This window comes from Onthophagus taurus, chromosome 3 (assembly GCF_036711975.1).
Source record: "Onthophagus taurus isolate NC chromosome 3, IU_Otau_3.0, whole genome shotgun sequence".
NCBI lineage: Eukaryota > Metazoa > Arthropoda > Insecta > Coleoptera > Scarabaeidae > Onthophagus > Onthophagus taurus.
In genome coordinates, this window is record NC_091968.1 from 21,201,598 (window position 1) to 21,215,893 (window position 14,296).

The 14,296-nt window shown below is 29.8% G+C and overlaps 1 protein-coding gene across 1 annotated transcript; it reads left to right on the plus strand.

Moving 5' to 3' along the window:
• Positions 1–3,912: 3,912 nt before the first annotated feature.
• Positions 3,913–5,778, plus strand: LOC139429519 (piggyBac transposable element-derived protein 4-like). The gene is made up of 2 exons (XM_071195290.1): positions 3,913–4,959; positions 5,749–5,778. The coding sequence occupies exons 1-2, from the start codon at positions 3,913–3,915 to the stop codon at positions 5,776–5,778; spliced, it is 1,077 nt and encodes a 358-aa protein (XP_071051391.1).
• The last annotated feature ends 8,518 nt before the right edge of the window (positions 5,779–14,296 follow it).

The window sequence follows — 14,296 nt, forward strand, 5'->3', positions numbered from 1 at the left end:
GAAATACTTCAAACATTTTTTTCTCCAAAATTTTTACATTAAGCATACCACTTGCATCATATCATTTTAAAGATTACAAAATCAGCTTTAACCTGGTATAAAATTCATTTCTTCAACTTAATAAATACAGCCTAGGCGAATTTTTGAATTTTATGTAACTCACAACGACTTTCGTTAATAGTGCACTTTGTGGAATTATCACTCCTTAATTAAAACAAAAACTGGTTGTTTGCTTAGAAAGGCCTCTTCCCATTTATAGTAGCAATCAAAATATTTACAATTATAAAGATAAAACATCGGTTTTAGGTAGCTCATCAAAATTCAACCTTATGACAAGATAAGTATAGCTTTATGTGAACACACACTAAAGTCTCTCGGAGGCCTTTTCATTTGGAAGTAGTTCGTAAATTCCCTCCGGAACATCTTAATTGCCTTTCTACCAATCTCTCAACATCGCATCGTCATTTTGCATATCATCCTTTTTTATTACACCTCTTCGTTGAAGAGCAGAAGAGAAGAAAACGCATAGATCCAGCAGATGATAACCGACGAGTTAATTGAACAAATTACTATTTTCCAACGGCCTTCGACCGTGCTAATTAAATATAACGAAGTTCCTTTACTTATTCATGTCGCATAAACCGTAAAAATTATTAGCATAAATGAACAACAGGAAAGACGGTTAAAAAAAACTTTGGAGATCGTTTTGAAACATCGCATCGTTTAAAAAATTTAAATCGTGGAAGAAAGTTACAGAAAAAATCCAATCGATGTGAACACAATGGAAGCCGACACCGAACGCGATGCGGAGTAAATTTCATGGATGTTAGAAGATCACGTTGAAATAGAATCAATTTCTGAGAAAATTGACCGTTAGTTTGCATATTGGTTAGGTGACTGGCGAAGAGGAACGAAAATTAGGAAGTTTCTTTAAAAAAAAAGGTTTAATAAAGACTTTTCTACTCTAACACCAACACTATGTAAAAGCACGGTTTCATCTAATTTTGACCTTTTCAAATTTCTCTTGATATTTATACATCACAGAGCAAAAGTGCAAAAGAGTGTTAACAATTAAATTTGCTACAAACTTTGTACTAAATCTTTTTTTTTAAAACGTTCTCAATCCCGTGCTGTATCAACAATAAGATATATAATAACGATTTCATCTAGTTTTTACTTTTTCCAATTTTTCTCAATATTAATCCATCTGAGAGCAAAAGTGTAAAAGAGCAATATTGTTAACAATTAAATTTGCTACAACTTTTATACTAAAACTTTTTTGCTAAAACGTTCTCAATCCTTTGCTGGCTGTGCTGTATCAACAAAAAGATGTAAAATCACGATTTTATCTAGTTTTCACTTTTTCCAATTTAACTCAATATTAATCCATCTGAGAGCAAAAGTGTAAAAGAGCAATATTGTTAACAATTAAATTTTCTACAACTTTTATACTAAAACTTTTTTTATAAAACGTTCCGAATCCCGTGCTCTATCGACAAAAGTATGCAAAATCACTATTTCATCTAGTTTTCACCTGTTCCAATTTTGCTCAATATTAATGAATCTGGGAGCAAAACCATAACAGAGCAATATTGTTAACAATTAATTTTGCTACAACTTTTATAATAAAACTTTTTTGCTAAAGCGTCTCCAATCCCCTGCTGTATCAACAATAAGATGTAAAATAACGATTTTATCTAATTTTGCACCTTTTCCAATTTTTCTCAATATTAATCCATCTGAGAGCAAAAGTGTAAAAGAGCAATATTGTTAACAATTAAATTTGCTACAACTTTTATACTAAAACTTTTTTGGCAAAACGTTCTCAATCCCGTATTGCATCAACAATATGATGTAAAATCACGATTTCCTCCAGTTTTCACCTTTTCCAATTTTACTCAATATTAATGCATCTGAGAGGAAAAGTGTAAAAGAGCAATATTATTAACAATTAAGTTTGCTACAACTTTTATACTAAAACTTTTTTTCCAAAACGTTCTCAACCCCGCACTGCATCAACAATATGATGTAAAATCACGATTTCATCTAGTTTTCACCTTTTCCAATTTTTCTCGATGTTTATGCATCTGAGAGCAAAAGTGTAAAAGAGCAATATTGTTAACAATTAAATTTGCTACAACTTTTATACTAAAATCTTTTTGCTAAAATGTTCTCAATTCCCTGTTGTATCAACAATAAGATGTAAAAGCACGATTTCATCAAGTTTTCACCTTTTCCAATTTTTCTCAATATTAATGCATCTGAGAGCAAAAGTGTAAAAGAGCAATATTATTAACAATTAAATTTGCTACAACTTTTATACTAAAATCTTTTTGCTAAAATGTTCTCAATTCCCTGCTGTATCAACAATAAGATGTAAAATCACGATTTCATCTAGTTTTCACTTTTTCCAATTTTGCTCAATATTAATGCATCTAAGACCAAAAGTGTAAACGAGCAATATTGTTAACAATTAAATTTGCTACAACTTTTGCATTAAAACTTTTTTGCTAAAGCGTCTCCAATCCCCTGCTGTATCAACAATAAGATGTAAAATAACGATTTTATCTAATTTTGCACCTTTTCCAATTTTTCTCAATATTAATCCATCTGAGAGCAAAAGTGTAAAAGAGCAATATTGTTAACAATTAAATTTGCTACAACTTTTATACTAAAATCATTTTGCTAAAATGTTCTCAATTCCTTGCTGTATCAACAATAAGATGTAAAAGCACGATTTTGTCTAGTTTTCACCTTTTCCAATTTTTCTCAATATTAATCCATCTGAGAGCAAAAGTATAAAAGAGCAATATTGTTAATAATTAAATTTGCTACAACTTTTATACTAAAACTTTTTTGCGAAAACGTTCTCAATCCCGTGCTGAATCAACAATATGATGTAAAATCAAGATCTCTTCTAGTTTTCACCTTTTCCAAATTTTGTCGATATTTATGCATCTGACAGCACAAGTGTAAAAGAGCAATATTGTTAACAATTAAATTTGCTACAACTTTTATACTAAAACTTTTTTGCCAAAACGTTCTCAATCCCGTATTGCATCAACAATAAGATATAAAATCACGATTTCATCCAGTTTTCACCTTTTCCAATTTTGCTCAATATTAATGCATCTGAGAGCAAAAGTGTAAAAGAGCAATATTGATAACAATTAAATTTGCTACAACTTTTCTACTAAAATCATTTTGCTAAAATGTTCTCAATTCAATGCTGTATCAACAATAAGATGTAAAAGCACGTTTTCATCTAGTTTTCACCTATTCCAATTTTTCTCAATACTGATGCATCTGGCAGCAAAAGTGTAAAAGAGCAATATTGTTAACAATTAAATTTGCTACAACTTTTATACTAAAACTTTTTTGCCAAAACGTTCTCAATCCCGTACTGCATCAACAATAAGATGTAAAATCACGATTTCATCTAGTTTTCACCTTTTCCAATTTTGCTCAATATTAACCCGTCAGTAGTCGCGCCGGGTCTACTAGACCCAGTGAAGCTTTATAAAGCTGTTACAAGCCTATAAATGATTCAACTGTTTTGTATCCTCGGTTATCTTCTTTTATTATTCCAAGCTTAATGATAAACTAGTAGTTGCTGAATAATTCACAAGTAATTTCGACCTACGATAAATATTTAACGTCAGACCCGGCGCGACCAAATTTGATCGTCCTTATGAAACTATTGAAAGTTGTTCATCCGTGCGCGCGCAGTAATATTTTGCGCCTAACCTAACCTAACAAGTTTTAGTTTACCAGTTTCAGTGTTATCAATGCATTATTTTACTAAATTTGTGTGCATGGCATTCTAACGTTCTGAACGCGCTAAATAAACAACCAGGTAAGTACCAATATGTTACAATACATAACGAAAAGCACAGGGCCCATTTTATAGGTATGAATACATACGAGAAGAAGCAAGAACGGCTGTTGCGTCTCTGGGCAGAAGACATTAAAGATGAAAAGACTGAACTACCCGACGATGACGAAGAAGACAACGAAGAAGATGTTGTTGAAGAAAGGGGCGACTCCAATAGCGAAGAAGAGGGCGATAGTAACGACGAACATGTAGATGGAGAATCAAGCCTACAACCGTTTTTTATGGGGAAAGATGGCGTTACGAAATGGAATAAGCAACCTTACGCCCAAAGGGTACGTAAATCAAAATCAAATATTTTACGTGAACTACCTGGAGTAAAAGGAGTTGCAAAATCTGCACTAACACCATTTCAATGTTGGCAACTGTTTTTTGATGATTCTATGCTAACCAGTATTGTAGAAAATACTAATAAATCTATAGAGTCCATATCCAATAATTACGGAAGATCTAGAGATGCCAAGTACACTAACTTAGTTGAAATGAAAGCTCTGATAGGATTGATATACTTAGCAGGTATTCATAAAAGCAGTAGAATGAATACAGAAGACTTATGGAATCGAGATGGAACAGGAATCGACATGTTTTGGATGACAATGTCACTGCAACGTTTTCGGTTTCTTTTACGAGTAATTCGAACCGATGACAAAAATACAAGGGAAGAACGTAAACAGTACGATAAATTGGCTCCTATTCGAGAAATTTTTGATTCATTTGTAAAAAATTGTCAACAACACTATACAATATCCGAATTTACCACAGTTGATGAAAAGCTGGAAGCATTTAGAGGACGTTGTGGCTTTAGACTGTATATACCATCGAAGCCAAGTAAATATGGTATAAAAATTTTCGCTTTAGCAGATGCAAAAACGTACTATACTTTCAACCAAGAAGTATATGTTGGTCAACAACCTCCGGGGCCTTACCAAGTGCCTAATGACCCAAAAAATGTAGTATTACGTTTGATTGAACCAATTTCTAAAACAGGCAGGAATGTTACAACCGATAATTGGTTCACCAGTTATCCGTTAGTTGAGGACTTGTGGCAAAATCACAATCTAACACTTGTGGGTACCATAAGGAAAAACAAAAAAGAACTACCTCTTGATTTTGTGAACACAAAAGAACGCCCAGCATTCTCTAGCATGTTTGCTTTTCAAAAAAATAAGACAATCGTGTCTTACATTCCACGTAAACGAAAAAATGTCAACCTCATTTCTAGCATGCATTATGACGATGACATAGATAGCGATACAGGGACAAAAAATAAGCCGGCAATTATTTCGTTTTATAATAAAACAAAATCCGGTGTTGGCAAAGTTGACGAACTGTCTGCCAATTACAACTGCGCTCGAAACACAAAGCGATGGCCAATGATTGTGTTGTACTCACTTTTGAATACAGCAGGTATAAACTCCCACATAATATTCTGTGCAAATAATCCTGCTGTAGATTTGATCAGACGAAAATATTTGCTACATCTAGCACGCGACCTTACCAGTGAACATCAAAAATACAGGGCGACATTGAAAAATTTGTCCCGTGCTGTTCGGCAATACCGACAAGATGCTACTGGAATTCAACAAGATCGACGTCAATGCCCCGTAAGCGGAAAACGGAAACGCTGTGAGGAGTGTGTTGGTTCCGATAGTAAAACAAGCTACTTTTGTAGCGAATGTTTCAAGTATTTATGCCTCAAACACACATGCATTCGTTGCAACACCTGTACCAACAAAAATACTGTCGCTGACAATAAAAACTCTGATTATGATACAGATTAATTTATTATCAAGTTTTTTATATAAAAATTATTTGTAATCAATAAATTTTTTATTTATGTGTATAATTATTTATAGCTGCATTATTCAACAATATTCAAACCATAAAAAGATATCCTACTTTTAAAATTCTGTAAATACGAGTATTGGGTCTACTAGACCCAGCGCGACCACATTTTCGTATAACTAACGCGCGACTACCGTCGGGTTAATGCATCTGAGAGCAAAAGTGTAAAAGAGCAATATTGTTAATAATTAAATTTGCTACAACTTTTATACTAAAATCATTTTGCTAAAATGGTCTCAATTCAATGCTGTATCAACAATAAGGTGTAAAAGCACATTTTCATCTAGTTTTCACCTTTTCCAATTTTTCTCAATACTGATGCATCTGGAAGCAAAAGTGTAAAAGAACAATATTGTTAACAATTAAATTTGCTACAACTTTTATACTAAAACTTTTTTGCCAAAACGTTCTCAATCCCGTACTGCATCAACAATATGATGTAAAATCACGATTTCATCCAGTTTTTACCTTTTCAATTTTGCTCAATATTAATGCATCTGAGAGTAAAAGTGTAAAAGAGCAACATTGTTAACAATTAAATTTGCTACAACTTTTATACTAAAATCATTTTGCTAAAATGTTCTCAATTCAATGCTGTATCAACAATAAGATGTAAAAGCACGATTTCATCTTGTTTTCATCTTTTCCAATTTTTCTCAATACTGATGCATTTGAAAGCAAAAGTGTAAAAGAGAAATATTGTCAACAATTAAATTTGCAACAACTTTTATACTAAAACTTTTTTTTAAAAACGTTCTTAATCCCGTACTGCATCAACAATAAGATGTAAAATCACAATTTCATCTAGTTTTCACCTTTTCCAATTTTGCTCGATATTTATGCATCTGAGAGCAAAAGTGTAAAAGAGCAATATTGATAACAATTAAATTTGCTATAACTTCTGCAGTAAAATTTTGTTGCTAAAATGTTCTCAATCCCCTGCTGTATCAACAATAAGATGTAAAAGCACGATTTCATCTAGTTCTCACCTTTTCCAATTTTTCTCAATACTAATGCATCTAGAAGCAAAAGTGTAAAAGAGCAATATTGTTAACAATTAAATTTGCTACAACTTTTATACTCAAATCTTTTTCCTAAAATGTTCTCAATTCAATGCTGTATCAACAATAAGATGTAAAATCATGATTTCATCTAGTTTTCACTTTTTCCAATTTAACTCAATATTAATGCATCTGAGAGCAAAAGTGTAAAAGAGCAATATTGTTAAAAATTAAATTTGCTACAACTATTATACTAACATTTTTTTGCTAAAATGTTCTCAATCCCCTGCGGTATGAACAATAAAACGTAGAAATAAGATTTCATATAGTTTTCACCTTTTCCAATTTTTCTCAATATTAATGCATCCGAGAGCAACAGTATAAAAGAGCAATATTGTTAACAATTAAATTTGCTACAACTTTTATACTAAATTTTTTTGCTAAAACGTTCTCAATCCCGTACTGCATCAACAATAAGATATAAAATCATGATTTCATCTAGTTTTCACTTTTTCCAATTTAACTCAATATTAATGCATCTGAGAGCAAAAGTGTAAAAGAGCAATATTGTTAAAAATTAAATTTGCTACAACTATTATACTAACATTTTTTTGCTAAAATGTTCTCAATCCCCTGCGGTATGAACAATAAAACGTAGAAATAAGATTTCATATAGTTTTCACCTTTTCCAATTTTTCTCAATATTAATGCATCCGAGAGCAACAGTATAAAAGAGCAATATTGTTAACAATTAAATTTGCTACAACTTTTATACTAAATTTTTTTGCTAAAACGTTCTCAATTCTCACTGTATCAACAATAAGATGTAAAAGTACGATTTCATCTAGTTTTCACCTTTTCCAATTGTTCTCAATATTAATGCATCTGACAGCAAAAGAGTAAAAGAGCAATATTGTTAACAATTAGATTTGCTACAACTATTGTGTAAAACTTTTTTACTAAAACGTTCTCACTCCGGAATTCCATCAACACCTTTTCCAATTTTTCTCAATATTAACGCATTTAAGAACAAAAGTATAAACGAGCAATGTTGTTAACAATAAAATTTGCTACAACTTTTATGTAAAACTTTTTTTTCTAAGATATTCCAAATCTCTGCTCTACCAACAAGGTGTAAAACTACGATTTCATCTAAATTTCACTATCTAATTGGTGGCTAACTTTGCATAGACAAACAGGTTCTTATTTAAAAACTGATAAGTGTTGGGTGTGTTAAATTTGTTTAACCAATAAAGATTTTTCATGTTAACTTAGAGAAATCGTTCATAAATATTTAAAGATTGATTACATTTTCGCAAAGTTTCATATAGGTGTGGTTTTAGTTTGTTTAAAAATTCTAAAACCGCTTAAAATTGCGACATAGTTAATATTTTTTTTGTTCAAAACTAAATAAACTCCGGTATATTTACAGGATGGGTTCAATTAGTCCGAACTGACGGTTAATTTTGTTTTCAGGCATCGGCCCGTTAAATTGGAGCAAAATTCCGATTGGGGATCGTTATAACAACCGGTGCAATAAGGCCGGTTAATTTAGAACTGTATATTTTACATATTACAGAGAAATATTTTTTTTGTATATGTTTTAAAGTTGTAAAAATTTGTTTTAAAAAAAGTTTCCCGCTCTTTATTTGAGGGCAGAATAGGATCGAACGAAACAAAAGCTGAAATCAGACTATAAATAACTAAACTCGGGGAAATTTTTGGTACAAAAATATGTGCCCCATGATTTATGTTATCAATTATGCACGCGAGTGCAGTGGTGGAGAATGGGATGAGGGTAGGGTTGGGTGATTTTTTTGTCTGCATGTCGCGGGGGTTACCATCCGTCAATAATTAATTTTTAATAAATAACGACAATCAGTGCGAGCGTCGACGCATAAATAATAAATTTTACGTTGCCGTTGGCACAACCGACACGTTTCCCATTCGTTTTTATGTTTTATAAAAATTTTATAGTACAACTAACACCGAAAAATTTTAACCTACTGGCTTTATTATTAATATTCCCGATAAAACAAATTCAATTAACAATTTTTTATTTTTGGTATAAATGGAAAATGTTTTATGAAATTTTAAAAACTTCTTCCAAAAAAAAATTGCACACCATTGTGAACAGCTAGGGTTATAGTATAAATACAACTTTTTAGGATTTCTATTGTTTGTTAGCACAAAATCATTTTTATCTCGAGAACGGTTCAAAATACAACGAATAACAAAGAATACCTTTTTTATGCAAAATACTTCAAAGAATCCAAAAAGGTACTCAAAATTATAATTTGATTGCTGTTGTAGAATTAAGACGTTGTAGAATTACGATATCCTCATTTTTTGTGCTTTTACCCAAAAAATCTTTCTCATTATTGAAAGCTGTTGAGATTACGGGTTCCATGAAACTATTTTTTACTTAAAATGAATCGAGAAATTCAAAATTATTTTCAAAATTATGATATATTCGATGGTGTAAAAGTTACAGGGCGTTGAATGATGATAACCTCACTTTTGGGGATTTTCCTGTTTGTTAGTACAAAATCATTTTTATCTTGAGAACGGTTCAAAATACAACGAATAACAAAGAATACCTTTTTTATGCAAAATACTTCAAATAATCCAAAAATGTACTCAAAATTATAGTTTACTTGCTATTGTAGAATTAATACGTTGCAGAATTACGATATCCTCAATTTTTGTGCTTTTACCCAAAAAATCTTTCTCATCATTGAGAGCTGTTAAGATTACGGGTTCAATAAAACTATTTTTTACTTGAAATGAATCGAGAAATTCAAAGTTATTTTCAAAATTATGATATATTCGATGGTGTGAAAGTTACAGGGCGTGGAATGATGATATCCTCACTTTTGGGGATTTTTCTGTTTGTTAGTACAAAATCATTTTTATCTTGAGAACGGTTCAAAATACAACGAATAACAAAGAATACCTTTTTTATGCAAACTACTTCAAAGAATCCAAAAATGCATGCAAAATTAGAATTTAGTTGCTGTAGCAGAAGTTAGAGGTTGCAGAATTACGATATCCTGAATTTTTGAGCTTTTACCCAAAAAATCTTTCTCATTATTGAGAGCTGTTGAGATTACGGGTTCCATGAAACTATTTTTTACTTAAAATGAATCGAGAAATTCAAAATTATTTTCAAAATTACGATATATTCGATGGTGTGAAAATTACAGGTCGTTGAATGATGATATCGTCACTTTTGGGGATTTACCTGTTTGTTAGTACAAAATCATTTTTATCTTGAGAACGGTTCAAAATACAACGAATAACAAAGAATACCTTTTTTATGCAAAATGCTTCAAATAATCCAAAAATGTACTCAAAATTATAGTTTACTTGCTATTGTAAAATTAAGACGTTGCAGAATTACTATATCCTCAATTTTTGTGCTTTTACCCAAAAAATCTTTCTCATCATTGAGAGCTGTTGAGATTACGGATTCCATGAAAGTATTTTTTAGTTAAAATGAATCGAGAAATTCAAAATTATGATATATTCGATGGTGTGAAACTTACAGGGCGTTGAATGGTGATATCCTCACTTTTGGTGTTTTTTCTGTTTGTTAGTACAAAATCATTTTTATCTTGAGAACAATTCAAAATACAACGAATAACAAAGAATACCTTTTTTATGCAAAATACTTCAAATAATCCAAAAATGTACTCAAAATTATAGTTTACTTGTTATTGTAGAATTAAGACGTTGCAGAATTACGATATCCTCAATTTTTGTGCTTTTACCCAAAAAATCTTTTTCATCATTGAGAGCTGTTAAAATTACGGGTTCAATAAAACTATTTTTTACTTGAAATGAGTCGAGAAATTCAAAATTATGATATATTCGATGGTGTGAAAATTACAGGTCGTTGAATGATGATATCCTCACTTTTGGGGATTTTTCTGTTTGTTAGTACAAAAGCATTTTTATCTTGAGGACAGTTCAAAATACAACGAATAACAAAGAATACCTTTTTTATGCAAAATACTTCAAAGAATCCAAAAATGTATTCAAAATTATAATTGACTTGGTGTAGTAGAAGTTAGAGGTTGCAGAATGTCGTTATTCTAATTTTTGTTTGCTTTTTACCAAAGAATCATTCCCATCATTAGGAACGGTTGAGATTACGGGTTATTTCAATTAAACCACTTATCATATATCATTTTAAAGAGTATGATCACAGCTTTAAATTGATATATAAATCGCTTCTTTAGTTTCATTAATACAGTTTAGGCGTTTTTTTAAACTTCGCTTTAGGTTTAAGAAAGGTAGCGTTTACATTTAATTCTTTATCTTCAAAATTTTAAGATTAAATATACCACATATTATATATCGTTTTAAAGACTAATATTTCAGCTTTAATTTGATGGATAAATCGTTTCATTAATTTCATAAATACAGTCTGGGCAATTTTTTAAACTTTGTGTTAAAATTTATAGATAGAAAATCATATTTTATGTTGTAACTCAAAACATTTTATATTAAGCATACCATTTATATCACATAATTTTAAAGCTTAGGAATTCGACATTAAACTGATATATTACCGTTTCTTCTATTTAATAAATACAGATTGTGCGATTTTTTAAACTTTGTGTTTAAGGCAATAGATAGAAAACCACATTTTATGTTTTTACTCAAAACTTTTTATATTCAGCATACCATTTATATCACATCATTTTAAAGCTTGGGAATTCGACTTTAAACTGATATATAAACCTTTCCTCCCATTTAATAAATACAGATTGTGCGATTTTTTAATCTTTGTGTTTAAGGAAATAGATAGAAAACCACATTTTCTTTTTAGCTCAAAACTTTTTATATTAAACATACCATTGGTATCACGTCATTTTAAAGCTTAGAAATTCGACTTTAAACTGATATATAAACCGTTTAACCTACTTAATAAATACAGATTGTGCGATTTTTAAAACTTTGTGTTTCAGGCAATAGATAGAAAACCACATTTTATGTTTTAACTCAAAACTTTTTATATTAAACATACCATTGGTATCACATCATTTTAAAGCTTAGGAATTCGACTTTAAACTGATATATATAAACCGTTTCCCCTACTTAATAAATACAGATTGTGCGATTTTTAAAACTTTGTGTTTAAGGCAATAGATAGAAAACCACATTTTATGTTTTAACTCAAAACATTTTATATTAAGCATACCATTTATATCACATCATTTTAAAGCTTAGGAATTCGACTTTAAACTGATATATAAACCGTTCCTCCCATTTAATAAATACAGATTGTGCGATTTTTTTATCTTTGTGTTTAAGGTAATAGATAGAAAACCACATTTTATTTTTTAACTCAAAACTTTTTATATTAAACATACCATTGGTATCACATCATTTTATAGCTTAGGAATTCGACTTTAAATTGATATATAAACCGTTTCCCCTACTTAATAAATACAGATTGTGCGATTTTTTAAACTTTGTGTTTAAGGCAATAGATAGAAAACCACATTTTATGTTTTAACTCAAAACTTTTTATATTAAACATACCATTGGTATCACATCATTTTAAAGCTTAGGAATTCGACTTTAAACTGATATATATAAACCGTTTCCCCTACTTAATAAATACAGATTGTGCGATTTTTAAAACTTTGTGTTTAAGGCAATAGATAGAAAACCACATTTTATGTTTTAACTCAAAACATTTTATATTAAGCATACCATTTATATCACATCATTTTAAAGCTTAGGAATTCGACTTTAAACTGATATATAAACCGTTCCTCCCATTTAATAAATACAGATTGTGCGATTTTTTTATCTTTGTGTTTAAGGTAATAGATAGAAAACCACATTTTATTTTTTAACTCAAAACTTTTTATATTAAACATACCATTGGTATCACATCATTTTATAGCTTAGGAATTCGACTTTAAATTGATATATAAACCGTTTCCCCTACTTAATAAATACAGATTGTGCGATTTTTTAAACTTTGTGTTTAAGGCAATAGATAGAAAACCACATTTTATGTTTTAACTCAAAACTTTTTATATTAAACATACCATTGGTATCACATCATTTTAAAGCTTAGGAATTCGACTTTAAACTGATATATATAAACCGTTTCTCCTACTTAATAAATACAGATTGTGCGATTTTTAAAACTTTGTGTTTAAGGCAATAGATAGAAAACCACATTTTATGTTTTAACTCAAAACATTTTATATTAAGCGTACCATTTATATCACATCATTTTAAAGCTTAGGAACTCAACTTTAAAGTGATATATAAACCGTTTCTCCTATTTAATAAATACAGATTGGGCGATTGTTTAAACTTTGTGTTTAAGGCAACAGATAGAAAATCACATTTTTTGTTTTATCTCTAAACTTTTTATATTAAGCATACCATTTATATCACATCATTACAGAGCTTAGGAATTCGACTTTAAACTCATATATAAACCGTTCCTCCCATTTAATAAATACAGATTGTGCTATTTTTTAAACTTTCTGTTTAATGCAATAGATAGAAAACCACATTTTATGTTTTAACTCAAAACTCTATAAATTAAGCATACTATTTATATCACATCATTTTAAAGCTTAGGAACTCAACTTTAAAGTGATATATAAACCGTTTCTCCTATTTAATAAATACAGTATGGGCGATTGTTTAAATTTTGTGTTTAAGGCAATAGATAGAAAATCACATTTTTTGTTTTATCTCAAAACGTTTTATATTAAGCATACCATTTATATCACATAATTTTAAAGCTTAGGAATTCGACTTTAAACTGATATATAAACCGTTTCCCCTACTTAATAAATACGGATTGTACGATTTTTTAAACTTTGTACTTAAAGCAATAGATAGAAAACCATATTTTATGTTTTTACTCAAAACTTTTTATATTAAGCATACCATTTATATCACACCATTTTAAAGCTTAGGAATTCGACTTTAAACAGATATATAAGCCATTTCTCCTATTTAATAAATACAGATTGTGCGATCTTTTAAACTTTGTGTTTAAGGCAATACACAGAAAACCACATTTTATGTTTTAACTCAAAACTTTTTATATTAAACATACCATTTATATCACATCATTTTAAAGCTTAGGAATTCGACTTTAAAATGATATATAAACCGTTCCTCCCATTTAATAAATACAGATTGTGCGATTTTTTTAATCTTTCTGTTTAAGGCAATAGATAGAAAACCACATTTTATTTTTTAACTCAAAACTTTTTATATTAAACATACCATTGGTATCACATCATTTTAAAGCTTAGAAATTCGACTTTAAACTGATATATAAACCGTTTCCCCTACTTAATAAATACGGATTGTACGATTTTTTAAACTTTGTGCTTAAAGCAATAGATAGAAAACCATATTTTATGTTTTTACTCAAAACTTTTTATATTAAGCATACCATTTATATCACATCATTATAGAGCTTAGGAATTCGACTTTAAACTGATATATAAACCGTTCCTCCCATTTAATAAATACAGATTGTGCTATTTTTTAAACTTTCTGT

Coding starts and splice junctions, on each gene's coding strand:
- LOC139429519 (XM_071195290.1), top strand. CDS start 3,913: ATGAATACATACGAGAAGAAGCAAGAACGGCTGTTGCGTCTCTGGGCA. Junction 4,960..5,748: donor AAAATCACAATCTAACACTT/GTGGGTACCATA, acceptor AATTATTTATAG/CTGCATTATTCAACAATATT.